This window comes from Gavialis gangeticus, unplaced genomic scaffold (genome assembly GCF_001723915.1).
Source record: "Gavialis gangeticus isolate Ggan-Ray unplaced genomic scaffold, GavGan_comp1, whole genome shotgun sequence".
Classification (NCBI taxonomy): domain Eukaryota; kingdom Metazoa; phylum Chordata; order Crocodylia; family Gavialidae; genus Gavialis; species Gavialis gangeticus.
In genome coordinates, this window is record NW_017729008.1 from 33157008 (window position 1) to 33183563 (window position 26556).

At 42.3% G+C, this 26556-nt stretch overlaps 1 protein-coding gene across 15 annotated transcripts in view; it reads right to left on the reverse strand.

Moving 5' to 3' along the window:
• CELF2 (CUGBP, Elav-like family member 2) overlaps nt 1-26556 on the reverse strand; it is a 1030042-nt gene that overhangs the window by 46277 nt on the left and 957209 nt on the right. For 9 of the 15 annotated variants that reach the window (XM_019509574.1, XM_019509587.1, XM_019509578.1 and 6 more), the window contains 5 exons: nt 18983-19012; nt 17091-17170; nt 12575-12733; nt 10935-10998; nt 8085-8123 (listed from right to left, as the gene is read on the reverse strand). In XM_019509574.1, the coding sequence (XP_019365119.1) occupies nt 8085-8123; nt 10935-10998; nt 12575-12733; nt 17091-17170; nt 18983-19012 (372 nt within the window). The remainder of the gene's footprint in view (nt 1-8084; nt 8124-10934; nt 10999-12574; nt 12734-17090; nt 17171-18982; nt 19013-26556) is intronic. The other 6 variants (XM_019509583.1, XM_019509584.1, XM_019509585.1 and 3 more) reach the window with 3 other exon arrangements.

The window sequence follows — 26556 nt, forward strand, 5'->3', positions numbered from 1 at the left end:
CATTGGCCCTCTTCCAGTCCTCTGGCACCACACCTGAGCACCATGAGTGCTCGTACAACCATGCCAGGAGTCCTGCAATGACTGCAGCTAATGCCCTCAGCACTTGGGGGTGGAGATTGTCTGGACCAGATGATTTCAATACATCCAGTCCCTGCAGAAGTTCCCTGACTAGATCCTCCCTGATCCATGGCCTGGGTGCGCCTCCCCTGGGGCCTGAGGGGGGCCTGGTAGGGGGCTGATCTGGTCCCTGCTCAGGAAAATGGAGGCAAAGAAGTCGTTAAATAGGTTAGCTTTGTCGTCTGGTGTTAGGACCAAATTTCGTAGCGTGTCTTGCAGGGGCCCCATGTTACCTGGTACCTTCTTTTTGCTCCCTGTGTATTTAAAAAAGGACTTCTTGTTGTCCTTGATCTGGGAAGCTAGTCCCAGTTCCATCTCTGCCTTGGTCTTCCTGACCGCCCCCCTGCATCCCCGCGCAACCACAGTATAATCCTCTCTGGTGATGGCCCCTCCCTTCCATTGGGTGTACACTTCCCTTTTAGCTAGAAGACATTCCCGGATGCTTTTGGTGAGCCATGGGGGCTTTTGCGCCCTCCTGCTCCCTTTGATCCATGTTGGGACTACCTCCCTTTGGGCTTGGAGGATCATCTCCTTAAGGAGCGACCACTTTTCTTGGACACCTGGCTCCCCTCCCCTCTGGGACCTCAGTGCTTCCCCGACTATTCTCCTTAGCTCATTGAAGTCCGCCCTCCTGAAATCTAGGGCTGCTGCCTTGCTGCAGGGCTTTGCCACCTTGCGCTGGACGGTGAATCCCAGCCGGCGATGATCGCTGTCACCCAGGTGGTCGAGCACCTGCAGCCCCCTCACCACCAGGTCGTCACCCGTGGCCAGCACCAGGTCCAACAAGGCATCTCCCCTGGTGGAGCTGTGCACCTCCTGGGTTAGATGGAGGTCCCATATCTTGGCTAGGAACCTACGTGACCGGTCAGACCTGGCTGACTGCTCTTCCCAGCAGATGTCTGGAAAGTTCAGGTCCCCCATGATGACTACGTCCTTTGACCTAACTACCTCCATGAGCTGACTTAAGAATTCCTGGTCGAGCTCTTCCCCATGGTTGGGTGGTCTGTGGTAGACCCCCACCGTTAAGTCTCTTTCCCCTTGACTGCCTTGTATTCTAACCCAGAGCACTTCTGTGTCCCCTCCTCTGACTCTGTGCTACCTGATGAGGATGTGTATTCCTCCTTAATGTAGAGCGTCACACCCCTGCATTTCCTCCCTGTCCTGTCCCTCCTGTACAGCCTATAGCCCTTGATATTCACTACTCAGTCATGCGTTGGGTCCCACCATGTTTCAGTGAGCCCCACTCTGTCTGGGTTGGTGTCAGCTAGCAGGAGGGTGAGTTCCTCCTGCTTGTTCCCCATACTACGAGTGTTTGTGTAGAGGCATTTGAGGCCTCCTGTGGATGTGTGCACTTGGTTGGTAATCAAAAAGGTTTTTTGAAACAAGTCTCTGTTGCTTTCTATTTTGTAGTATATGCCAACCTGTGTATGTGCAAGGCTATACAAGCTGAGAGAGAGCTTGCATGTGCTGCAGAGAGGAAAAGAGAAACTACAGAAGCAGAGGTCAGTAAACGGCACTAAAAAGCAGCACCCCCCAACCCCTTCCCCCTGGGGTGGCTGGCCTGGTTAAGGCAAGATGAACTTCTATCTCCTCTCATCTCGAAAATCATTTTTATAGCCCAAAGTTTTCAGTGGCAGCACAGGGGGAAGATGAGTTCACCACCAAAAAATATGTTCTGAAAAGCCATGCAATGAAGACGTCCTTTTTCTTCCCAGCATGTGTTACTGAGGGAATGAGTATGGCACTCTGGCAGTAACCCAGCTCTGCAGATGTTATGGGGTGTCAGCTACAGAGCCTGCAGAACAGAGCCATTTGGTGATGTCATAACGGGTATGAGAAGTACATGAAAGGATGGAGTGGAGCTGAACACAAGAGTGTGAATGTCAACAGCAGGCTCGAAGAGCGCACCCGGCACCCAGCATGCTGTAGAGACAATTACGTCAACAGACATCACTTCATTCCCAACCTAGAGACTGTCTGCTCAACCACATCAATAATCCATCCTTGTCAGCACCGTGTTTCAGTTTCCCCAGACATTTTATCATCACCGTTCCCTCTTCATTGGCTTGTCCCTCAACTCATCAAATGCGTCAATGTTACAACTTGCTAGAAAAAACGTAGGCGAGGGAATCGAGCATTGCTGATCCATGGAGCCCAGAACCTGTATGACTATAAAACAGGAGCAGATTCTGGTCCCAGCAAACTCAGCCAAGGTACAGCAGTCTGCTGTCTGTCCCCCTCTTTCATACGGTCTCTGGTCCTGCAGTGCACACAATTTTTTACAACCCACAGCTTTTTTCAAAACAGTCCCAAACCCTGTAACAGAATTGGACAGAAAAATGAGTTGATCATTTTCATTTGAAACTGCTGCATACTCAGCAAATGCATCTCTCTCTGAAGAAATGCAAATTGCTTACCACTGATGAACAGCTTCATAGGCAGAGCTGCACATGAAAAATATAATTCCCCCTGTAGGGAAAGAGCTTCTGGGTAAGAAATAACTCTTGATATTCAGAATGAAGAAAATGTTGGGAATTTAAGTAGAAAGACTAAAAGAAAAATAAAAAAAAATAGGCCCACCATTCAATTGCATTCCATTTTTAATAATGCGTATTTACCAATATGCTATCAGCTTGGCAAATATTCAGGATGGCGAAGAACTCAACTTTCATTTTGCTACTTGGCAGATTTAAAAAACAATTAAATTATGTACAAAACAGATGCACAATATGCCTGCTTGAAACTTAAGATTTAAAAAAAAAAATTATTTATAAGGATAGGGGCATGAAAATTTAATTTAATGTTCACCTTAGGTAATTTTGTGTCTTATTGTTCACAGCAATTACCATAAATCTACATATCAATAAGCAAGAACAGATGTCAGTTGTTACAAGTGCTTGCCAATCAGGCCTGTTAAAAAGTGACAGATGGATGGTTATAGAACATTCTCATAAGGCCTATTAGCACACTCGCAGGAAATTTTTGTAGTGCTGCGCAGTCACAGATGCAGTTCTGTGAGAACACGGGTAAATGTGAGAGCACACGATTTACATTTTACAGTTTCTTGTGCTGCCTCCAATGCAAACTTTTATACAATAAGGCAATTTGCTGCATTTTAGTCCCTGCCACTTCCCTCCTGTGATAACTGTAAATATAAGGATCGCAAGGTGTTTGTACAGGATATAATAGAACCACAGACCGTTTCGAAAGACTTTTTTCGAGTTGCCTTTGTGTTTTAGATGTAAAGAGTTGAATAAAAGACATTGGACTATGATAAAAGGAACGCTTGGATATCTATTCTGGACAAATCCTACTGGAATCCTGGCTTCGACAACAGTAGTTGTTCTTGAACCCGAGTGGCCTTCAAGAATACGGTTTTTTCTCAGATATGGAGCACTTGGTAACAACTGAGTCCATATTAGGTATCTAAAGTTTTGTCACCCCAAAATCAACCAGATATTAGGGCTTATTCTCTTTTACTTAAATCCTGGTTGGAGTTTAAAAACAAAACAAACAAGCCAAAGGCAGCAAGAGAAACTCAATGCATGAAAGAGAACTTTTACTTGCTTACATCACTTCCAATCCAAAAATAAGTATCCTGTTAACACTGATGCTGTTGACCAGTCTGTATTGTTGTTGGCGGCAGTAGTGATTTGTTCTTTTTATTTTTTTAAAGCTAAATATCACTTTTGAGGAACTACATTCGGGATGGGTGACAGGTTCAGAGAGTGCTCTTGAAAGTACCGTTTCTTAAGCACCATTAAAGATGGGTAGAATAGGAAACCCAGCTCTTCAGCTTTGCCAGATCACATACATTTTATATCCCTCTTAGGAGAACCTTATTCTCTTATTTATACAGTATCTAAACACTTAACTTGGATCCAGCAAAGCGTGTGAAGTCTATGCTTAACTTTAAAACACCTGCTTAATCCATCCCTATTTACCAGTCAGGGGCAGATGCAGGGGGTGTAGCAGGGTGGTTGCACCCCTCTTCCAGTGCCACCAGTCCTGGCATGGTGGGAACCCCAGAGTCACTCCTGTCTCACTCCAGCTGTGAGCTGCAGGGAGCAGCTTTGTGGGGTGCCAGGGGCCAGTGTCAGCTGCAGACTGGTTTCCTCTTCTTGCACCTGCTCCCTGCCACTCCTGTTCAGGTCCCCGCACTGACTGAGAGCAGGCGCTTAAAGGCACTTCTTTCAATGCTATCTTCCGGGCAAGCAGGGGATGCTAAGGGGAGAAGATGGGAGCAGGCAGCATAGGAAGGAGGAACCTGTGTGCTGCCATTGCTGTCTCCAGCTGAGCCCAACCCCCTGCACAGCCACTCCCCACACCTCCTGGCTGAAGCGGGGCAGGAGTGGTTCTGCGGCTTCCCCCAATACCCAGATCATGTAGCAGCGTGGGGCACCGGTGTGATGGCAGGGGTTAGAGTCCCTCCCCACATGGTGCCTGGTTCTCTGCCTGGCACCCTGTTATCAGCCTGAGGGCTCCAGCTGTGCTTTGCCCTCATCCCTCCTATGGTCTGAGGAGCAGTGTGCCGTGCTGCACCTCCCTTTACTAAATCCTAGGTCTGCCCATGCAAAGAATATAAAAACATGCTTAAATTCCAGTGAATTTAGTACCTTCCCTTTGGTCTTAAGAGGGCTGGTTTCTGCTATGCACTTAAGTATTTTTTTTTAAATAAGAATGACAATGACACGATGGGTCAATCAGGACTTTCCACTGCGTTTTTACTGGCCCTTATGTAGTTGCAAAAAACGGTAAAGGAAATAAGAAGATCCTTATTTCTTCCTAGCTCTTTTGGAGTCAGTATAAGGCCCAGGAAGAACTACAGCCTCTGTGCTCAGTCTTCACCTACCCAAGAGCCCCGCTTGTGTTTTCTTGCAATGAGGATTAACCCAAACAAAGCACCTATGCTCAGGATAGCCTGTTTTCTTCACATTGGGTTTGTGGCCCTGTTGCTAGTAGAAGTTGTGTGGGCATCTTGAACGAGACCAGGCCATTTCCCCTCCAAGTCGAGCTCTCTAGAAATCCTTCATTAGACCTTTGTGATAAAATTTTGAGGAAGCCACAGATTGCTAAGGTTTGATGCAATGGTCTCTTCAACAGAAAGACAGCTGGTTGCTTTTAGTCATTTGGGATAGGCCAGCATTTACAAATGTTGCCCTCTCTCTGGGACTACTGCTGGACCCAACAGCTTGAGGACAACGACTCTTGTAATAGCGATTCTAGGGCACAACACCCAGCAGGAGAAGACCTCTCAATGTGGCTCCATAGGAAAAGAGCTGCCAAAGAATTACAGGAGCTAAAGGACCATACAGACAATGCAAAAGCACAGGGCCTCTATGCAGATGGTCCTGGCTTTCAGCCAGTCCCCCCAAGATCCTCTGAGCCAATGAAACAATTAGGGGAAAAACATTCAGAAAAACAGGACTTCATGCTGTCTCTCTCACCCATCTGCTCCCACATATTCTGCAGCAGGAGGAGATCTGGCCCGGGGAGCAGCGGAGGAGAGCACTGGATTGAATAAAAAATCAGAACCAGCCAGAAGCTCAATCCGTTTCAAGCCTCTCTTGGGGTTCAGTTTCAAGGGCTTAGCAAAACACACATTCAGAAACAGAAGAAAGCCCCAGCTGTACAGAGTTTATTGATCTGAAACCCAAAGCAAAGAAATACAAATGTATAGATCCCTGGATGCATCAGTTCAAACCAGGTTTTTAATTTCAAATCATGCACCTGATTTAGTAGAGCCCTTTTTGTTTCTATTCCTGTACAGATTGAACATTACAGTCTAATGTTAAATTGAAAAAGAATTGGCTTTAAATTGCTAATTATACTGCAGTATTCTTTAGTAGGGAAAAAAAGAGAGGGGAACATAAAACATAGATGACTCAAGTATTTATGTGCATATGTAAGAACAATTAAGCGGAACTTCTTCAGTGTTATTGCACTGAAGAAACAGCAAAGGCAATGTTGCCAGTTCTCACAATTTTATTGTAAGTCTTGTTAGATCAAGCATTCTTTTTAAGACATCGTTCCTCTAGTTAAAGCGGCTTCATGAAAAATCTTGGCATTCAATTTAAAAAACCCTTGGCTCTCATACTTGTGGAGAAAAACCTGAAGCTGTGATCCAAGAGCACCCCAAAAGTTCAGAAACCGGAGAAGCAAATTTAAAAGAACTTAAAAAGAACTTGTTCCTTGTGAAATCTCTTTGCTTTTAAGGCAATATTGTGATCTGCTTAAATTTGTCTAACAAGAGACTAGCAATACTGTAAGAGGTAATAGTTTATGTAATATAATCTATCAAAGGATGTTACTAAAGCACTTCAGCATGTTAGAAATTGTTCAAAGCACTCACTTTTGAGGTTGAAATCTTCTGTGCTCAGCCTCTGTATGTAAGTAAGGTTTTGAGCAAAAGCCCTTTAATTCAGTTTTTTTCCCCTTAGGATTAAAAACAACAACAACAACAACAATGCACTTTTCCCCATGTAAAAATAATTCTAAGCATGATTTTCCAGACATCACAATAAAAACCAATACACAAGCTGGCAAGAGCAGTGGCTTTGCTTTGTTTGCCAAGAAAAGTAGTTTAAGAGGGATACAATCACCTGAGAACCCCAGGCAAGAAATTTCTTCACATCTACAGGAAATGCGTCGTGTGGTGTGTGCTACCAACTCCCATCCATGCTCAATACAGATATTTGTTCCAGCCCTCAGCTATGGACCCTGACTTTTTATCACAAGCAGCAGTGACTAAGATTCTGGTGGTCCGTGGTTTTGGCTCATACGGTGGCTTAACGCAATGGATAGGTCAAGCCGTTCAAGCACTTGCTTAACAAGTAAACTGCAACAGATTCATTCACTTCTACAGTATAGGGTTGTGTTCCTAGACTAGGGTGGCCAAAGGATGGCACATGTGCCACAAGTACCATGGGCAGCTGCTGTTGGCCTGAGAGCCCCCAGGTAAAGGGAGGCAGGGACTGGAGTGCTATGTGGAGCAGAACGGGGACAGGATGCTGCTGAGTGAGGATGTCACTGCCGAGAGCCAGCTTAACCCTGGCCCTACAGCCACTGCCAAAAATCAGGGCTTTGGATCATTGCTTGTCATACAAAACTGCAGCAGTTGTGGGGTTTAACTTGGCTCTTGGAGGTGACACCTGCTCTTGGAGCAGTGCCCTGCCCCTGCTTTGCTCCATGCGGTCACAGCCAGGGGCCGGAGTTCCCCAGCCTCCCTTTTGGTGCCACAGGGTGCAAACTCTATCAGGTTCACCCCGGGGAGGGTGGGGGGTTGGGAAGGCTAGTGGGGGGAGAGATGCGGATGACGTGGGAAGGGGGCTAACTTGAAGCACACCTGCCAAAACAGTTGGCCACTACTATCCTGGACACAGTATGCATGTGCACGGAGATTCTGCCAACATCACTCCGGCAGAGCAGAACCTAACTCCTCCTGTTAAATTCAGCGTCAAAAAGGCTAACACAGATGGGACGCTACATGAACGTTTCTTGGGTCAGAGGTCTTACAAGCTCCGATAGCGGGATCTGGAGGTGACTTTGCCAATTATCCTTTGACTTTCTTCCTTTCAGAAAAATTAGACTTCTAATGTGAATATGCAAGCCACATCCAGCTGACAATTATTCAAGATGCATTTTTATCAGATGCATAGATATGACTCAAACATATATTTAAAAATATTAAAAAAAAAAATTCTAGCTCTTGCACTACTCCATGGCTGCAAGATCAAGGGCTCAAAGACTGCGTCAATGATTTTAGCCCAACAAAATTCGCTAAAATTCGATTCTACAGATTCTATTCCACCTTTGAAGCATAGAGGTGATTATCTTTGGTAATCTGAAGTCAGGGCAGGGTAGCACCTTAGAAACTAACTGGTTCAGAGAGGCATGAGCTTATATGAAAGCTCTCTGAATCTCTAAAGGCGCCACCCTGTCTTACCTTCTACCTATGAAGTACTTACGTGGGCTCAGTAGGATTGTATTCCACCCTGCTTGAGTCCCTGAAAAACAGTTCATGCCAAAAGTGGGTGGATCATCTTCCTCACTGGGTGCACCTATACATGCAATTAATGTGGAGCAATAAACTCAGGCATAGTTTGTCCCATTCAGCTACTCCCAGGCCCAGAGTCTGCACATGTCCTCAGGACTGCAGCAGTCTGAGCTGGGGTGGAGCAGCCCCAGGCTGGCAGCAGGCTTGGGGGCCAGTCCCAGGAAACATCAGGGCTGGCTGGGGCACAGGAGTGCTAAAGTACAGAGCTGTGCGGCAGGCAGCCCCTGCACGTCCGCACCCTGGGTCACTGTCTACACACGCGTTTCACTTCATGTCATTACTCCACCACAGGATAGTACTGACCCTGCCAGTACTGTCCTACAGTGGAGTTAATTAATTTACTGCACTCAAATGCCAGTGTACATGTAAACAGTGATGCTTTACTGAGGAGCTAATTAGTCACCTCCACAGTAAAGTGCATGTGTAGACACACCCACTGGGTTTTTTTTTGGTTTCTTAAGGGTAAGATGATGTAAAAGTAGCGAGGTAATGGCTTTTCAGGGTGCAGTACAGTTACATTTAGGCACCTAAGTCCACTTAGACACCTAACAAAACCTGACCTGTATTTTCCATTCCTCTTTCTCTTGCAAAACTTTAATATATTGCTCTTTTATAAAAGCATACCACTGGATGCACAGTGCAGCTTGGTTAATGCTGGCGGGTGAAACTTGAAGGTTGGGAATAATTTATGACTTCCAAGGCCACGAACTTTGAGTCTTAATGATGCAATGGTATCAAGTCCTTTGCCCTTTCATGTAGAATTATTGTGGCTTGGACAGAAATTTTACATTACTAATTTGACCTTGGACATTAAGTGTAAGAGCCATAGATTTTGGGGGAAGAAAAGGTAAACGCAGAAAAAACATTAAGTGATGACAATATGAATGCAAAGCAAGGAAACTGCCTTGTTAATGTTCTCCAGGACAAACATGCAATATGTGAATTATTACCCAAAATATGGGCACATTAACAATTTGGCCATTAGGTGAGGAGGTATATTAGCCTAGTACAAAATGGCATACCACTAAGAGCACAACAGACGACTTCCTCAGAACCAGTCTCAGGACCAAATGAGCCACTATGCATAATTCACATATTGGACTGAGGGCACATACTAGAATTACTTGAGAGAAATCCCTAATTTGAGCCCAAGCAAAGGAAAAAGGGAAAAGTACATCTGCAGTAACAGTGAACAAAAGACAATGGAAACCTTCTGTGCAAGTAATGCAATGGAACTTTACAGAAAAAAAAAATCTCACTGTTTTTTTCTTCAGGTTCTCAATTTTGTCGTTCTGTAGAGTTAACCAAATACGAAACCCTAAACACAACCCGTGAGCCCAAAGCCAGCTCCAAAAAAATGCCAATTGAGAAAATGTTACTGAATGACTCTGCTCTGTTTATCATATTAAGATATATATTTTTGATGAAAAAATGCTAGATTGTAAGTGTAACATGATAGAAACAGCAAGCACTGCCAGCAGGTGTGAGAAAGAGAGAATAATTCAGGGATATTGTCATCTATAGGCCAATTTATATTGTCAGACGGCAGGTTCACATTAGTTTCTGATGCCACTGCAATAATGGCATAATGTAACAATTGAGCAGAGGATAGCTACTGGGGATAGCTCTATCCTGCACTATATCTATACTTGTTAAAAGTATTTCAAGATTCATTCTAGGTGAAGCCAGAAGAAGCTAAAGACTAGGATTAGAGGAGGAACAGATAGAAAGAAAATCATATTCATGAAGACTTCTGAATATTTTTGTGATGATGAAGCAAGCACAGCACAACCTTTCGTTGATTCAGTGGGTTCCTGATTAAAATAAACTAACGTACCAATTTGGGGGGCTTTTTTGGCTTAAAAAAAAAATCAAACAAAGAAAAAAAGCTTTTTAACAGTTTCTCCCGGCAGGCGAATTGTGCATCTGTACTTGGATTTACTGCACATGCTGCCTTCTTTAGCAACATGTTAAGTTAGGGTATCAGCATGGTAGGTCACACAGTGGGGGCGACCTTTTACTAATCACTACACATCAGTTACTACTGGCACAGAGCTCATTACTAAGAAACCCTCCAACTAGCTGGCTTTCAAATACGCTTACACTTTGATTTTCTTTCTTCTTTCTTTCTTTTTTCTCCCCTAGACCAAAGATTGTACTTTTACATAAAAGCTTCTGTTGTGTAATTTTGTCAACTAGGGTTCTGAAGTCAAAAAGGCACCCAGTTAATTTGCTGCGATTATAAAAAAGAGACTGCAAACTTGCATCAAGGGTAGGTCTGTAATCTTGGGTTTCATTAAAAAGGTCAGAACATTTTTATTTGCCACCTATTATTAAAATGTTTGAGGGCTGCCATGAATTTGATTTTCCAGATAGAGAAATCTTGCTGAAAATTAAAATGTAATCCTACTGTTGCTTTATTGCTCCTTTTAGTAGACTAGGATACAGCTGCAGGGACTAAGAGCTCTCCTGCAATTTACAATTGGTTACTCGGGACAAATGGCAGGTGACTAATGCAAGACAAACTGTTTTCTCCATCGAGGAACAGTTGGCTTAATTTCAGGTTCTGAAAGATGGAGAAAGTATTTCTGTTGAGTGTGAACCACGAGCTGTCTGCTGCCAATGCATGCAGCACATTTTACAAAGAGCAACCAGGGGAAAAAAAACCCCCTCAACAACATGTGATCATTAGGGATGCAGAATGTAAAAGCCCTAGGAAAATGAAACATAATGGGCTAAAACAAAATGGTTTTTAACTCACCGGCCATTTGCTGAATGCCGCTGAAGGCACCCAAATTACTGGAGGAGGTTGCTTGCTGCAGAAGCTGCAAATTAATAATAATAATAATAACAACAACAACAACGATAGTAATAGCAACAATAATGACAATGACAACAATAATCGAAATGGCATCAAAGTGACAAGTTAAGGTTAAAGCAATGTTAGCTACCAAATAAATTTGCAGTACATATAGTTTCCTTTACATTTATGTGGGCTCTTTTTTCTGCGTATTGTCGGAAAGAACATCCCCAGAGTCAATGCTGTAAATCCATATTAATGTCTAATCTCTATTAAGAAACACAGAGACACTGGGGAAACTCAATAACATTGCTGCTTTAAAACAATTAATCAATTTACTCTTTTTAACAACCAGGTGTTAAATCTATTTAAACCAACATAGCGTGACTAATTATAACCCTCTGTAGTCTGGTAGTTACCATAACTCATCTCTGTCAATCATGGTCCATCCCTTCCTAAACTCTTTAATTCAGTTTTTTCCCCCCTTTTTCATCCTTAGCTAGGATAAATCAAGTACACAGATATTCATTAGTTCAGAGGCAGGTGCTAAGCTTATGTAAGCAATCAAGACCAACAGTATTCATTTTAGTATACTGTTTTTAGACTTCCAGCTAAATGAATATGTATGCAGACTTATAACTATACACTCTTTTCTTTTACACCCCTCCATACATTTATACTTGCACACAATATGTACGTATACATGGGTTCCTATGTGTACATGAGCTTTAAGCATACTGAAGCATGTCTAAACATCTATGAACTTCCCAGTTGTCAGTATGCTACACAATAAGACCGGTCACAAACTCCACAGCAAAAAAAAAGGCTGAGAGCCCCCAGCACTTAAAACCATACAGAAATTTCTGAGAGCAGCACAGGACTTAAGACATAGTTGGCTGTTCAGATTTCTCCATCAGAGGGCAGTCATACCAAAGTAGCCAACTCATTTGTGCCTCCTAGCTTGGAAAGGGTCAAAGAAAACGTCATTTCAAAACGTGAGAAACTAATTGCTACCCTAAATCAAATCAACCTTCTTTAAAGTAATATGTACCCCACACAATTAATAATTACAAAAGAACATTCAATGTATAGCGTATAACTCTGAAAGTGGCAGCTATTTTCAAATCTGTTAAAAGATTAACTCGAACTGGGGCAGGGCATGAAATGATAAATCAGAGTAGAAATAAACATTGTGGGTTCAGAAGGCTATCCATTAATAAGTTTGTCAAGTGCCTACTTGTGTTCTGTAAGGTACCAATTTTATTTTGAAATAAAAAAGAAGGAACGTTTAATGTATTCTAGCTATAAAAAGCAGAATTTAATGTTCTAAAATATAACGGAAATCCAGGGGAACAATGGATGCTGCATTTCCCAGTGTAAGTTGAATTTCAAACTTCACACTGCACGGCATAAAAATATCTGGGAACTTTCATTCTAATTTGTTGTTGCTGTTGTGAGATTTTTTTTACATAGCGTTGTAAATTTACAGCTACTTTACACAGTGAGACATATTCTCTGCCCTGGAGGACTTAACGTTATAATGTGAGTTTAATGACTACGCGTTTCAACCATCTTAAACCAAACACATTTCACAAACTTACAGCTAGATACTGTGGTGTGAGTCCTCCAAGGCCTGTGAGGTTCCCCCAGGTGGCAGTGTTGAGCTGTTGCATCTGTTGTGCCAACTGTTGTTGTAAACGTCTCTGCTCTTTATCCTTTTGGGTATCGGCAAACTTCACCACTATTGGCGAAGAGCAGCCCTGTGATTGGACAGATTGGGAAACAAAGACATTACGTCACACACATTTACACAGTTCTTGAGCATATTTTTAGCTCTTTGAATCCATTTTGAAGTGATCGGACATTATATCTTGAACACTTCTTATTTTTTATGTGTGTCAGACAGCAAAGATTAAGATTTCAACTTCTTTGGAAATGTGACAGTTGAAAAATTATTCGTTTCTTATCTCTTTTTATAAAACCCTTTCCCCCAGACTGTCTTGTACCTTTAACTATCTAATACCCCCAGAGGCACCAGACCTTATCAATGCTCTTTAATTAAGCTTCACGGTTCACATGCCTAAAAAAATGGACTTGTCTTTCTGTTTTCTGTCTGTTTCCAAGCAATAGCCAAAGACATCAAGAGGATATAAACAGTGGCACATGATTGAAAACAGATCTAATTCATTGTTTTTAGATGGAAACCTCTTAAGATGTTTTAATTTAAAGGACAAGGTAGAAACGTAGCAGTTCCACTTTACTTCTGGAAAATTAATTGGAAGATTTGAAGATGTGTTGAAGCCATCCATCTCTCTCAGGGATTTATACTGCATTGCTACTGTGGCAGTGCCTGTGTCCCGTACAAGTGAAATCCCCCATGTGCTCTCGGGCTCATTTTTCTTCTAACCCGCAATGCGAGCACCATTAGAAGAGCAAAGGACCACTTGGAGCCAATGAACATAGCAGGAATTTAGCCTCAGCTCACAATGTATAATGGGGGTCTATACTTAACCTAACTCTTTCAATGGCTGCTCTAAAACCCTGTGAGCTTCTTCAGAAAAGTTCTCCATTCTCTATTTCTACAAAGAGTAGCTGTATACTTTTTCTCTGAAGATCCTCACAATAGGACAATAAGAACATTCACAACCAAGAGATAAAATGATGAAATAAGCTATAGCTATTTCATGGCAGGAAGACCTCCCATCAATACCATGCCTTCAGAATTACCATTTTAGAAAATGATCACTTGAGATTTATTATTCCACCCCCAGTCACTTGCCTGTATTTTTCATTGTAAAAATGTCTTTCAATTTTTCAGAGACTAAAACGGGAGATATACCACTCTAGCAATTGAATAAAGATTATGGAGGAGTCAGCTTGGTACACAATTACCTCTCTTCAGTGATTTTTTTTATACCATTAAAACAAGCTCTTTTTTGGGGGGGAAAATATGGAGGTATTATTCCAGCATAGTTAATAAAAAAAGGACAGAGCAGATTATATTTTATTTTTCATTGGAGGGATTGGGCTAAATGCAATGTTGGGTTACAAAACAGACATGAGACTCAAATCTATTTCAAAGGGAATAGAAATGAATTTGAAAAGGAAGAATATTATATGGCTGTTCTAGTACTCAGTTCAGCCACTTTGAACTCATCATAACAGCTGACATTATATCTGTAAATGTTTAAATGTCAGTAAATTGCATAAAAAAACAATACCCCTGCAATTTAGGAATACATCATTCATTTTTTTTCACTGTCCACTCTATATTTCATCACTTCATCATTATCAAAAGAGCAAACACACTGAAGATCGAAATGACAAGTAGAAACGTGTAATGTTACATGTAGAAACATATGAGAAAAATCTTGCTGTTGTTGCATCACGTTTATTTTGTGATAGCTAAGTCCTGTTTCCTACTAACACAGCATGTGAATTGTTTGTGTTTAAATATAGAAATGAAGTAGAAAAGCAGAAAATTGAACAAATGATTACTGCTTTAAAAATGAGCTGCCTGAACCTGAATAGACAGTCAAATGCAAAGAGCAACAGGAAAATTCATTATTTTTATGACACACTTGTTCTTCTGAACATTAGCACTCACATCTTTTTGAGCTCTTAGCTCAGTTTGAAAATACATCTTAGGCAATGATGTGTGCCAAAGAACCCCAAAAAAATGAAATTGGAAAAAATAACTTCAGTCATTCAATTGAAACTTGATTACATAATATATAAACTTCTGTTTTAAAAGTCATTTTTTTTTTGCATTAAACATGAAATCAGAGTGCCCAGGGGCATTATTGTTCTGGCTGAGGGTCCAGATTTAATATTAGCTATCAAGAGTCAGCCCTTTGCCATAATAACATTGACATTAATAACTCAGATGCAAGGAATGCTTCTGAACGGTGACTTAACTGCCTTCCCTCTTTCTTTCTACCTGGACAGGGCATGCCCTCTGCATGAGCGGGGTTGGGGGATTTCCTACCTTCGTATTCTATGGCTGTCTTCTTTCTCCACCCAATTTAATGTCATTATCGCCCCTTCACAACAGGAAGTGCTTCCAGGGCACCTTTACTTCTGCTGGCCAGGTGGTATGTGCAGACTCCTTTGATACCATAAAACACTGTGCAGAAAGGGATACACTCCCCCAAAGTAGCAAGTACATCGGCTGTGCTGTAGACCTGAGCCCAACTGGCATGAAGGTTAAGTTTCAAGATCCAGCCTATTCTGAACCATCATACTAGTTGGGAGATGCTGTTTGTATCCTATGTAAGGCACAGATTCCCCAGCCTTTCAGGCTGCTGATTAGTACTTTGCTCGGAAAGTTATGCCCATAGGGCCAGTGTGAAACCCTTACTCGGTGGAGCTAGTGGATTCCCTGTTGGAATATGGTGCTATTCAGCATGAGCAGTATGTCAAAACGCAGCTTTGTTTGAAGTAAGATACTATACACAGCATAAGAATGGGAGAATCTGACCTTTAGGTATTATTTTTAAAAATCCTCTGGAGGTGAGGGTGATTCAGCTGAAACTCATTACTCTAGACCAAAAATATATGAGAACACATGGAAAAAATATACGTAAGAACACAGCATTGTTAAAACTACTTTCCTTTTACTTGGAACAAAACGTAGCAAACATATACTTGGACCCATCTCACTGGGCAGTGTGTGGCCAACAAATTTAAAACAGCATTATGTCAGGGAACAACAATGGCACTTTTAAATCCATATATACAGTCAGATTGCATAGTAAAATATATTGTGCAATGTCAGCTTCCTAAGTACAGCTTTCTCTGTGGCACATTCTCAGCTAAGATTGCATATTCAGGGCCTAAAAAAATGCATTGCACTGAAAAGAAAAAACATCAATTATAAAATAATCTTAACCAAAGTTAAATGTGATGTTTGGAAAGACAATCACTTTGCAATGCCAATATCATTACTTGTAGAATACAAAAAACAGTTAGTGACACTAGCATGCAATTTTTTTTTCTCTCTCTCTCTTTTCCCTTTTGCTCATTACACAAAGCGGCTCAACGACATGACGCAATAATGATTGTTTAGTGCCCAGCATGCTTTGGGAGACTACAGCATTGCAAAGAAAAATTACTCAAGAAAAAATTGAAAGGTCCTTGTTGGAAAAAAAAAAAAAAAAAAAAAAGAAACAAGTGCACATAACATCAATGCCACCTCCGAGAAAATCATCAATACACAGATACAGTATACATAATACAGTATAACATGCACTCTCAAATGATATACTAGAAGATCCAGAATAAGTAAAGGCTTAGTACTCTTGCGAGGTTGTTTTGTGCAAAATTCTGAAAGACCATGACAAAAATCACAGACTAAAAATGTTGAGGCCACCAGATAAGCTGGGGCATCTGATAACCACCCCAGTGAACTGAACTGATGATGCAGCTTTATTCTTCTTCGTCAAGTAAATTTAAAGGTTTGGGTTCTCATCATTAAAAGTCTGATGTCAGGGAGGCAGTTTTTAGAGGAATTAAAGATCGCTGCTTGTACAGAGTCCTGCCGTGGTAATGTATTGCAGCAAGCCCAACTCTTCACTATTCTCCAACATAATTAGCATTTTTATTGGCTACATGAAGTAGGAGAAATTATATTAACTTAAAAAGAGATTCCATATGCAAAAAACCACATGCACTAGTAATTCAGCATGGCCAGGTTAAATCTCTCTTGAGTCTTCTCCAAGAGCAGTGCAAATCAAAATGTCTTAAAATTCGTATAAAAATAAAGCATTTCTTTTTTGTTTTTATAACTTAGAATTTAGTCGCCAAACACTTTTTAGGAACGACGGAAGAGTGTTTTTTGAACTGCTAAAGAGAGACTATTTTCTTTTCTCCTGGAAGCCATTGGAAGCACTGTGCAAGTAACACTTGGGTACAACACAGAGATCTTTTTTTTTTTTCTCCTTGTGTTTTCAGATCATTAAGAAAAAAATCGTTTCGCCGAGAGCGGCCCAGCGAGTTTGTTCAAATTTAAATCTGTGATTGTCATGTGTCCGATCTTCTCCAGGAGAGCATGGCTTTACCATTCGCAATCATTTGCACAAAGAAAACAAAGAAAGGGCAGATGATACAGTACTGTACCTCCATAGTCTGAGACTGATGCATGGCTTTGATTGCATTCTGTGCCATTGCCCTTGTAGAAAATGTGACAAACGCACAGCCTGTGGGAACAAGGGGACAGGGAGCAGGAAAGACAAAAAACAACAAGACAAAAGGGTTGGACGCTTGTTAAACCAACACAGTCTACGAGAACGGCCACAAGACGACACTGTTCTCAGTAGTACATAAAAATAAACAACTTCTCTAGTTTATTTATTGACAGTGCTGACTTGCTAATCTGACCACTGATGAAAGGGAAAAAAATAGGCAGTAACCGAGGAGAAAGGATTTTTGTTTTGTTTTGCTTTGTTTTTAGCCACAGGGTTGGAAATGAGTATGACTTTTTGTGTGTGTCAAGTTTGGATTGTATACCGTCAGTTCATTCCAGACCATGCATTAGTCATTACTTGCTTTTTCTTCTCCCTTTTAATTGTCGATTTAAAAGAAATAGCTGGGACTCCTAGCAAAACAGGACAGAATTTAAAGACCTTGTAATGATGCGGTACATTTTTCTGGACATGGCATGAACAGCTATACAAATAAGAATAGGGAAATGTGTACAATATGTTTTGAAATTAAGTATCAAAGAACCCAGAGGGAAATTCAATAATGAAGGTATAACTTAAATGTTTTAAAAAATTATTTTATTTCAAATGATCTTCATGATTTTTAGCTTTGAAAGTTCTGCGTGCACGTGATGTAAGAAAACTGTGCCCAAGTCTAAGGATGAGAGAGCTGTGTGTGCAAGCAATTGAGAAACCATTCCCCCCACCCCACCCCTTCTTTTAAACAGTGCCTGGGCTGTTTTTTTTCCCCTCCTCTTGACTGCTGCTCACACCAATACTGGGCACTGCATAGGTCAACCTGAGTATTTCATGGCTCACTGCCCTTTCAACTAATAAAAACACTGCCTTCTAAAATTTACATTTGATTCTTCATGTACCCCTGGGCATCTTAAAGAAAAAGACTGTGAAATTAATGCAGATTCAGGCTGATTTTGTAATAATACCACGGCACACTAAAAGCTTAGCTAAAGCAACACAGACTTATTTCACTTGTGATCTCTAATGACTTTAAAAGTGCATTGATTTTCAACTCCCTTAGCCTTGCACAGTTTGAACTTAGGTTTCAGAGAATAATTTAGTGTTCCACTCAATTTCCTCAAAACATTATTATTATTACTACTTAAAAGATTTCCAAATGAAGCAAATCTAAGCACTGAGAGGCTGAAGCATATTGTCATTTTAAACCTAATGCATGAAAGCTACGTTCTGGCATCAAAAATACAATATCTTTGCCCCTGTGGCCAATGGGCAAAATAAACCATTTTGCAATCCAACAAGCAACAGCTTGTTTGGTTTATGTAAATCAATTTGTGAGGCATAAAACATCTTTTTTTTTTTCTTTTGCTCCATGTGTACCTGGTAAGATTATCAAGTCAAGACTGTATTAACATTTTAATCAAACAACAGTAAGAGAAAGCAATGCCTGATCATTACCCAAAAGCACTACATCTAATCATGAAAATAAAGTCAATGCATTTTTTGCATCATGCGGTAATTTTTTTTCCTCTTAAATATAAAAGCCCTTGATACAAGGGAGCCTAATCTATTAGACATCATTGATAGATCAGCTTTGTAAAATTTAAAGTCAAAATTCTTTATGCAGACTTTTACAATGGTATGCTATTTCATATATATTTTTTTGCAGATAACATAACAATGGATAATGCTTTACTGTTTAGGCATACTACATATGTTGCTACTATTGTTATCCAGAAACAATTTGTTGTCAAAGAAAATAATTTAACAAACAGCTTTCTATACAGCATTCTAGACAAAATGTGTAGTAGAAGGGTAAATAAACTACAGTACCTCTGCTAGATTCCATATTGATGCTGTGCACTAAAATTAAAGAGGCCCAAATTTACCATCAGTCTCAAAGTAATCTCTCTTAAAAACATCACTCTTATTAATATTAACAGAGGAGATAGCACTATTTCTTATCTTGGAACTTCAATAGGGGAAGAGCACAAACTAATAGAGATATAGTAAAGAAAAGAAAAAAAAACACATATAGAGCCCTGAATAATATTGCTTTTAAGGGTCAAAGAACCATTTCATTCACTTCCTTTACTCTTATTATCCAGGGGCATGTACCATAGTGACAATTACCAAATGGAGGTTAAGCATGCATAAGAAGCATGTAAGATGTCAACAAGAATCAACAAGACACAGTTTATGCATTTATCACAATTTCTACGCAGCAGTACTGCTCTAAGTAACTTACTGAGAGATGTTGCAATTAGCAGGTCTCAGAAGCAACGTGAAGCAGCCAGACAATAAAGCTATGTTCCTAGCCACATTATGCAGGCTCTTTCCCTCCTTCTCTCAAGCTCTTGCCATTTCTCAACCACAAAGCATAGTTGTTGGGGCTTTCTCCGTCCAATCTGATGGTCAAGCCTCGCCTCTCTTCACCCCCGACCCAAATTCATTTGAATAGCCTTTAATTGCTTAGTTCTGGAGTGAAAAGATTTTTAGACTAGTCCTGTGTAAAGTGCCATATACTGAGCTACTAGCAGAAAGGCAACTCATTGTCTATAAAACAGGAACAGATGATGAATGGATTGGAGCTCTTTGAATGTTGAGCGTTTTTAAAATGGAAGATTCTATGCAGAGGACCAGAGGCTAGGTTAGGTGTATAAATTACCCACCGCTCACAGCCAATTTCCTTACTGCTAGCCATTGGCCACTTGTGCACGTGAATACCTAATTTGCACAAACAGCTGTGGGACTGTAGGTACCCTGGAATCATTTGAAACTCTGACTTTTAAAGTGATATCAGGAAGCTTCTGAGATAGCAGCACACTAAGATAAATAGGCAAATTCAGCATGGTTCCTGAGCTGTGTTTCAGGATAAAACGTAACCAGCCTGACTCGTTCTGGAGTGATCTACTTTTAGTAGTATACCCCCTCCCCCCCCCAGAATGGAAGATCTGTCCGACTATGACATGTTGGAGATGAAGCAAAGAAACACTGGTGAACCCGATCTGGCCCAGAGACATTGCAACATCCCTCTGGCTCTTGCTAGAACAGTAGGACTTGGGTATTTTGAGTAAAGCAGAGGGGAACACCTTCCTTTTACACAGTGTATAATCAACCCAGAGAACCTGTGACAACAGGCAGTCATTTGAGATCCATACAGATAGCTTTCTGACCATTAAAAATATCTGTAACTGGGCATGTTAAAGTAAGATTAATCAGATCTCATGCTTCAGGGTGTAAGGTGTAGACAACAAGGATGCCTATGCCCTCTCAGCTCATCATATAAGATAGTGTATGCTTTTCTAAGATAAAGGGCACCTTTCCTCTGAAGCAGGAGCTATTGGACGTTACCGAAGGCACCACATTGACCCTCATTAACCAAGTGTCTGATCTGCCATGGTCAGTGCCATGCTCCTTAGCTTGCTGCCTCAGCAATTCTCTTTCTAGGCAAGAGCTATAGAAGAACTCAGTCTGGGGGAAAATATAGGAAGGATATGAAGACAACCGCTTTGTAGCGAAGACAGCGTGGAAATTACTTCCCTTAAATCACCAGATATCTAAAAACAAAAATCAATTTGTGAATATGACCAACCTGTAATTCACCTTGCAATTATTTATCAGCTCTACTTTCAAAATGTCATGGAACACTAATAGAAATGAAAAGGGGTGAATTTCACTTATTTCTCTACGGCTGCCTTCTAACCTGATAGAACAGATAAATGATTGACTGGAGAAAGGTTTCTCAAAGTAATTTCCTCCTACAGACAGAATCTGAGGAAGGCACGTAGCCCTGCCACAAAGCAGATTTTGGAACACATCTATTACACTTGTCATGTCAATTGAAAGGATATCTAAACTTCGATGTTTTGTCTTTTCTCCAAATTGCAAGAGAATTTGAAAGAACTCGTGAATCCATTATAAATGCCTCTCCAACAAAGCACCTCCCTGAAAACCAGGAACTGCTTTGTCAGGGTGGAAATTTCATGTTGTGCTTGTGTTGGCCTAATTTGCTTCCACTGAAGTCAAGCTTTCAGTCACTGGCCACGTTGGACATGCCCATTCCAGCAATACTAGTGAAGTACAGCCTAAGAACATCTGCATGGCACTAATACAACTCACGAATTGTATATCAAGCAGCATACCTTCAAACATGGGTGCAGGTTTGGGAATCTGATTTCATATTTGGCACATAAAACAAACCAGCCTGTCTTCAGAGGCTAGGGGCAGACATTCAAAAAGCCGGAGCCTGAATTGATTCAACCTTTGCAGGTTAGTCTAACTCGCCTAGGTTGAACTGATTTGAAACAGAACAGACGTGCAAGCACATGTCTGCAGTTGCTCAGTCCAGAAGCCAGGGGTGCTAGAGCAGGGAAGCTGTGCTGTGGGGGTATGGCTAGAGAGGGGTTTAATTTTCCCCTCGCTGTCCCACTGGCAGGCACCCGAGCTGGGTCTGCCAGGTGCTCCCCCCTTGCTGCAGCTGCAATGGGGCACCATGGCCCCTGAGGCAGAGGGGGGCATGGGGGAGGGGAGGTTAGTCTCCCCTCTACCCCACTGGCAGCCAGGTCTGCCCACTGTTGCCACTGCACTCGCTCCTTGCAGGGGAATAAGCCCCCTGCTGTACCCTCCATCAGATGCCAGAGGGAAGGGAAATAACCCCTGTCCCTGCCCCGCTAAGGGGCCCTTCGGGCCGGCATCTGGCCATGCCCACACCCAGCCACTGCTGCAGGAGGAGGGAGGACTGTTGGTGGGGGCAGCAGACTCTGTCATAATGTTGGGGAGTGCGAGTCCCTTCCGGGGGGGGGTGGACCCCAATGGGAAGTGGGCAGAGCTGCGGTGGGTTGTGCAGGACAGCCTCAGGGTCCAGGGCCTGCAGTAGCTTTCCTTGCTATACAACGTGGCCCCCCACCGGGAAGAGGCTCATGCTTGGCAAAACTGTCCCCTTGCTGTTCCAGCGGCCAGGCGGAGGCATGGCCAGACGTTATCGCCTAGGCTGATCTGGCCCGTGGAGGGGCTTTGTTGCATCCCCAGTAGGTCCCCCAGTCCTGCCTGGCTGAGGCACCCCCCATGGGCAGACAGCTGGGCTGGGTCTGCTCCGCAGTGGGACTGCCTTTCTAGGCAGCCCAGCCACAGTAGCTCCTTTGCTGCTGCCACTGGCCCAAGCCCCACAGTACAGGCAGGGACCAGCGTGCACAGTCCTGACCCCGTGCACCCTGTGCTGGCTCCATGATTGCCTGCCCAGGCTGAGCAGTGGCAGTACGGTAGAGAAACTGCTGCCCAGCGTGGGGGAAAAAGTGGGAAGCTGCTGCGGGCTCCAGTGGTGGCAGTGGCAGCATTGGGGGGCAGGCTCCAGACCCTGGTGCTGCCACACGCAGCCTGCTGCAGTTCTGCCTGCCCTACAGTGGGGCCCCCTGCTGGGAAGGGGCTTGCACTCCCTCACATTATCATAGGGGCTGCTGTCCCCACCCAGGGCCCTGTCCCTTCCACTGCATTTTTTTTCTTAATGGGGCAATAAACACAGAGATAGGGGTGATAAGCACTGTTATCAGTCTACCCGCCCCACCCCCCGGCTTGCTTGCCTGTCAGGTTGCTGCAGACAGTATACAGAAGCAGGGAGGGAGAGTGAAAAACTCCGTGTCATCAACAGATGCATGCGCTGCACGCACCCCCCACCCCCCCCACTTGCCTCAGAGTGCTAGCCCAGGGCTGCAGACTGGCAACACTCCCTCCCCTTGAGCAGCAAGCAGGGAAAAGCCTGTGATGGTGCAGACAGGGTGGGGGTTTACACCTCTCCCTAATCAGAGCCTCCTGCTGGGGCCTGGCTGAGCCCCCCTCATCTCAGCACTGGAAGGGAAATCAGGGCTGCTCTAGCACCCGCCAGCTTCTAGCCTGAGCCACTGCAGGCATGTGCCTTCATTTCATCAGGCCAGAGAGGCTGTCTGTATGGCTGGAAACTGATTCATCCTAGCCAGGTTAGACTAACCTGCAAAGGTTGAATCAATTCAGGCTCAGGCTTTTTGAATCTCTCGCCCTAGCCTGAATGTCTGTTCTGTTACAGGTTTCAACCAGTTTCTGATCACTTAAACTGTTTTATGTGTAATGTCTATCTCTAGCCAGCAATGCTGAGAAGCTACAGCTCCTGGCTGAGGCAATGGCAGTTGCAAGCATTTCAGACATCTAAAAATCCAGCCGTTTTTACCTAGGTAGCTAAATATGGAATTTGGTCCCTAATGTTGAGAACGGAAGCTTAAAATAAATCTGGCCTCAACGGATTTGAACATCAAATAAAAGATGTATCTGAATTTCAAATAAATAAACATAGGATTGGAGATTTTTAAAGCTAATTGTGCTTTAAATACACACACACAATTAGCTTTAAAATTCTACTATTTCAGGACATAAGAAATAACAAGGATTATTTTATTTTTGCATATTTAATTTATATAAAATATATTCTCACCCCATCTTCCATGTTCTGAAATTGTTAATTTTTCTAAAGCTAATTTCACACATGCACGTGTGCACAGACCCACACACTTTTAAATACAAAAACAAGAATTTCAGGACGTAGAATGAATGAGGATGAGCTTTTTATTTGTGTGTTTTATTTTATTATAAATATAATACATATAAATATAAATAAATTTACATGTATTATATTTATAATAAATACAATATACACATAAGAGCTCATCCTCATTCTTTTTCTATATTCTGATATCGTCAATATTTTAAATACAAATGATATATATAAAATCAGTTTTAAAAAGAAAATAACAATTTCAAGACACTGAAAAGCTCATTGTCATTCTTTCTTTTATGTCATCTCAGCCACTGAGGTGCTCAGTTCTCATTAAAAATATAGGTTTGAAAATCTCAGCCTCTGGCAATACAAATCATAGTCTAGTGCTTGTTTTTGTAGAATCATAAGGTAGAAGAGGACTTCAAGGACCAGCTACTCCAGATGTCTATCCAGCTTCTCTTTGAAAAACTTCAATTGAAAAGTTTCAATTCTACAACTTTCATATGCAGTTCACTCTACTGTCCTACGGTTACACTTAGGAAGGTCTTTCTGAGATTTAATCTACTTCCAATTTGCTACTCATTTCTTCATTTCCTGCCCCAAATCTGATTACAAATACTGTATAACATTCTTTTCTTAAACCAGTGATTCTCAGCCAGGGGATTGCAGCACTCTGGGATGCTGTTAGATCCTTTTAAGGATGGCACAGGGTACCCCACATTTGGGCATATAACCACAAAAACATGATTCACAAAATAAACCTACAGATTTCTAAGAGAAACTTATAATCTTAAAAGCATTCTGATCTGTTGTAGTCTTTCTCAATTCCTTGCAACAGAGGAATTGCTCTATTAGTTTTGATGGTGCTTTGAGTCTAACAAGGGGCACCCTGAGCCTAAGAGGGTTGAGAATCACTGTCCTTAACTATAGTGATACAACTACTCTAACAATCAGCTGCCACATTTTCTCCTAAACGTGTCTGCCCGTCATTGATGACTGAAGTGACCCTACTTCATGGTCTTTGCACCGATGCGCACCTGCAAAGTATTTTAGGGTCTTCTAGGATGGCTGTACCAAATTGCGAACTACCAATAAAAGGTTAGAGAAGTTTGGAATGGGGACAGAAAATAAAAGGTTCTGTTCATATCAATTATTTCAAGTTGACTTTACAGTGGAGTTTTCCTTTCCTAAAGACTCCTTTGTGCAGCTAGTAGTTAGGTTCATTAAAAATAATACTTGACTGAGTGGTATAGTGTAATCTGTACATGGGGACAAAGTGATCAGGCAACCTTTCACCTTAACAGATGACCCAAAAAATCCCCAAGTAAAAAGAGAACATTTCTACTACATATTGACAAGGAAATGGCAAATGGTACAGACTCTTTGTGCTCCCTTGTGTGGTCTCTTGAGACTGAAGTTCCTTTTTATGGGTGTCTTTACACGTGCTCTGGAGGTGGGGACACTTTAGAGTGGCTCTCAATAGCTGCTCTAAATAAAGTGCCTGCAGTGTCTTGTGTGTTCAGAGTTCCAGAGCTTCAAAATGGTGGCGCAGGTGCTTTAACTAAAGCTCGTCCAGTGAGCTTTAGTTAAAGTGCCCCGCCGCCATTTTGAAGTGCAGGGACACTGATTACACAAGACACCAAGGCTATTGGAGTGTGCCAATTATGAGTCTCAATTATTTGAGACTGCTTTGATGAATTGTAATTACAGCGCATCAGAGCAGGTGTCTTGCACATCTACAGGCACGCTATATGACCCTGCTACCCCACAACATGATTTAGTAGGTCTGAGAATGAGAGAAGAGTTTTGGTGAAAGATGCTGGACAGACCACTCTGGAGACTGAAGCCATTTTCATTTGTCCATATCAGACACATAGCAAGATGCGTGTTTTCCACACCACCCTACCAACACACTTTAACTTAGGCCTTCATTGATTTTCCACATCTATAGATTAGGTGAGAGATGTTATTTCTTATGACCACTGTGATGGAAAAGAAAAATATCTATGGGAGAACGCCCTCTGAAAACCATGGTCCTTTAAGTTGTCTCATATCAGAGTCCCAAAGTCACTAGTGACTGGAAAATGCTGACTTCAGAATTCAAAGTATACAAAACTAAAGTACCCAAACATCCCCTTTCTAATGTCTTAGCATTGTTGTGGCCGTCAGGAAGGCCAAGGTGGAGATGGGACTGGGACTAGCTTCCCGGATCCAGGACAACAAGAAGTCCTTTTTTAAATACATAGGGGGTAAAAAGAAGGTTCTGGGTAACGTGGGGCCCCTGCAAGACACGCTACGAAATTTGGTCGTCACACCAGATGACAAAGCTAACATATTTAACAATTTCTTTGCCTCCATTTTCCTGAGCAGGGACCGGAACAGCCACCCCCACCTCTGGGCCCCACTTACACCCCAGGGGAGGCGCACCTAGGCCAAGGTTAGTGAGGAACTAGTTAGGAAACTTCTGGAGGGACTGGATGTATTCAAATCAGCTGGTCCAGACGATCTCCACCCCAGTGTGCAGAGGGAATTAGCTGCGGTCATTGCGGGACCTCTGGCACGGCTTTACGAGCACTCGTGGTGCTCTGGTGTGGTGCCAGAGGACTGGAAGAGGGCCAGTGTGGTTCCCATCTTCAAAAAGGGGAGGAAGGAGGACCCGGGAAACTATAGGCCAGTTAGTCTTACCTCGATCCTGGGGAAGCTTTTTGAGAGAATTATTCTGGCACATGTCCACGAGGGGCCACCAGGGGAGATTATGCTTAGGGGCAACCAACACGGGTTCATTAGAGGCAGGTCCTGTCAAACCAACCTGGTGGCCTTCTACAACCAGGTCACCAAATCCTTAGATACAGGGGTAGCAGTGGACATAGTCTTTCTGGACTTT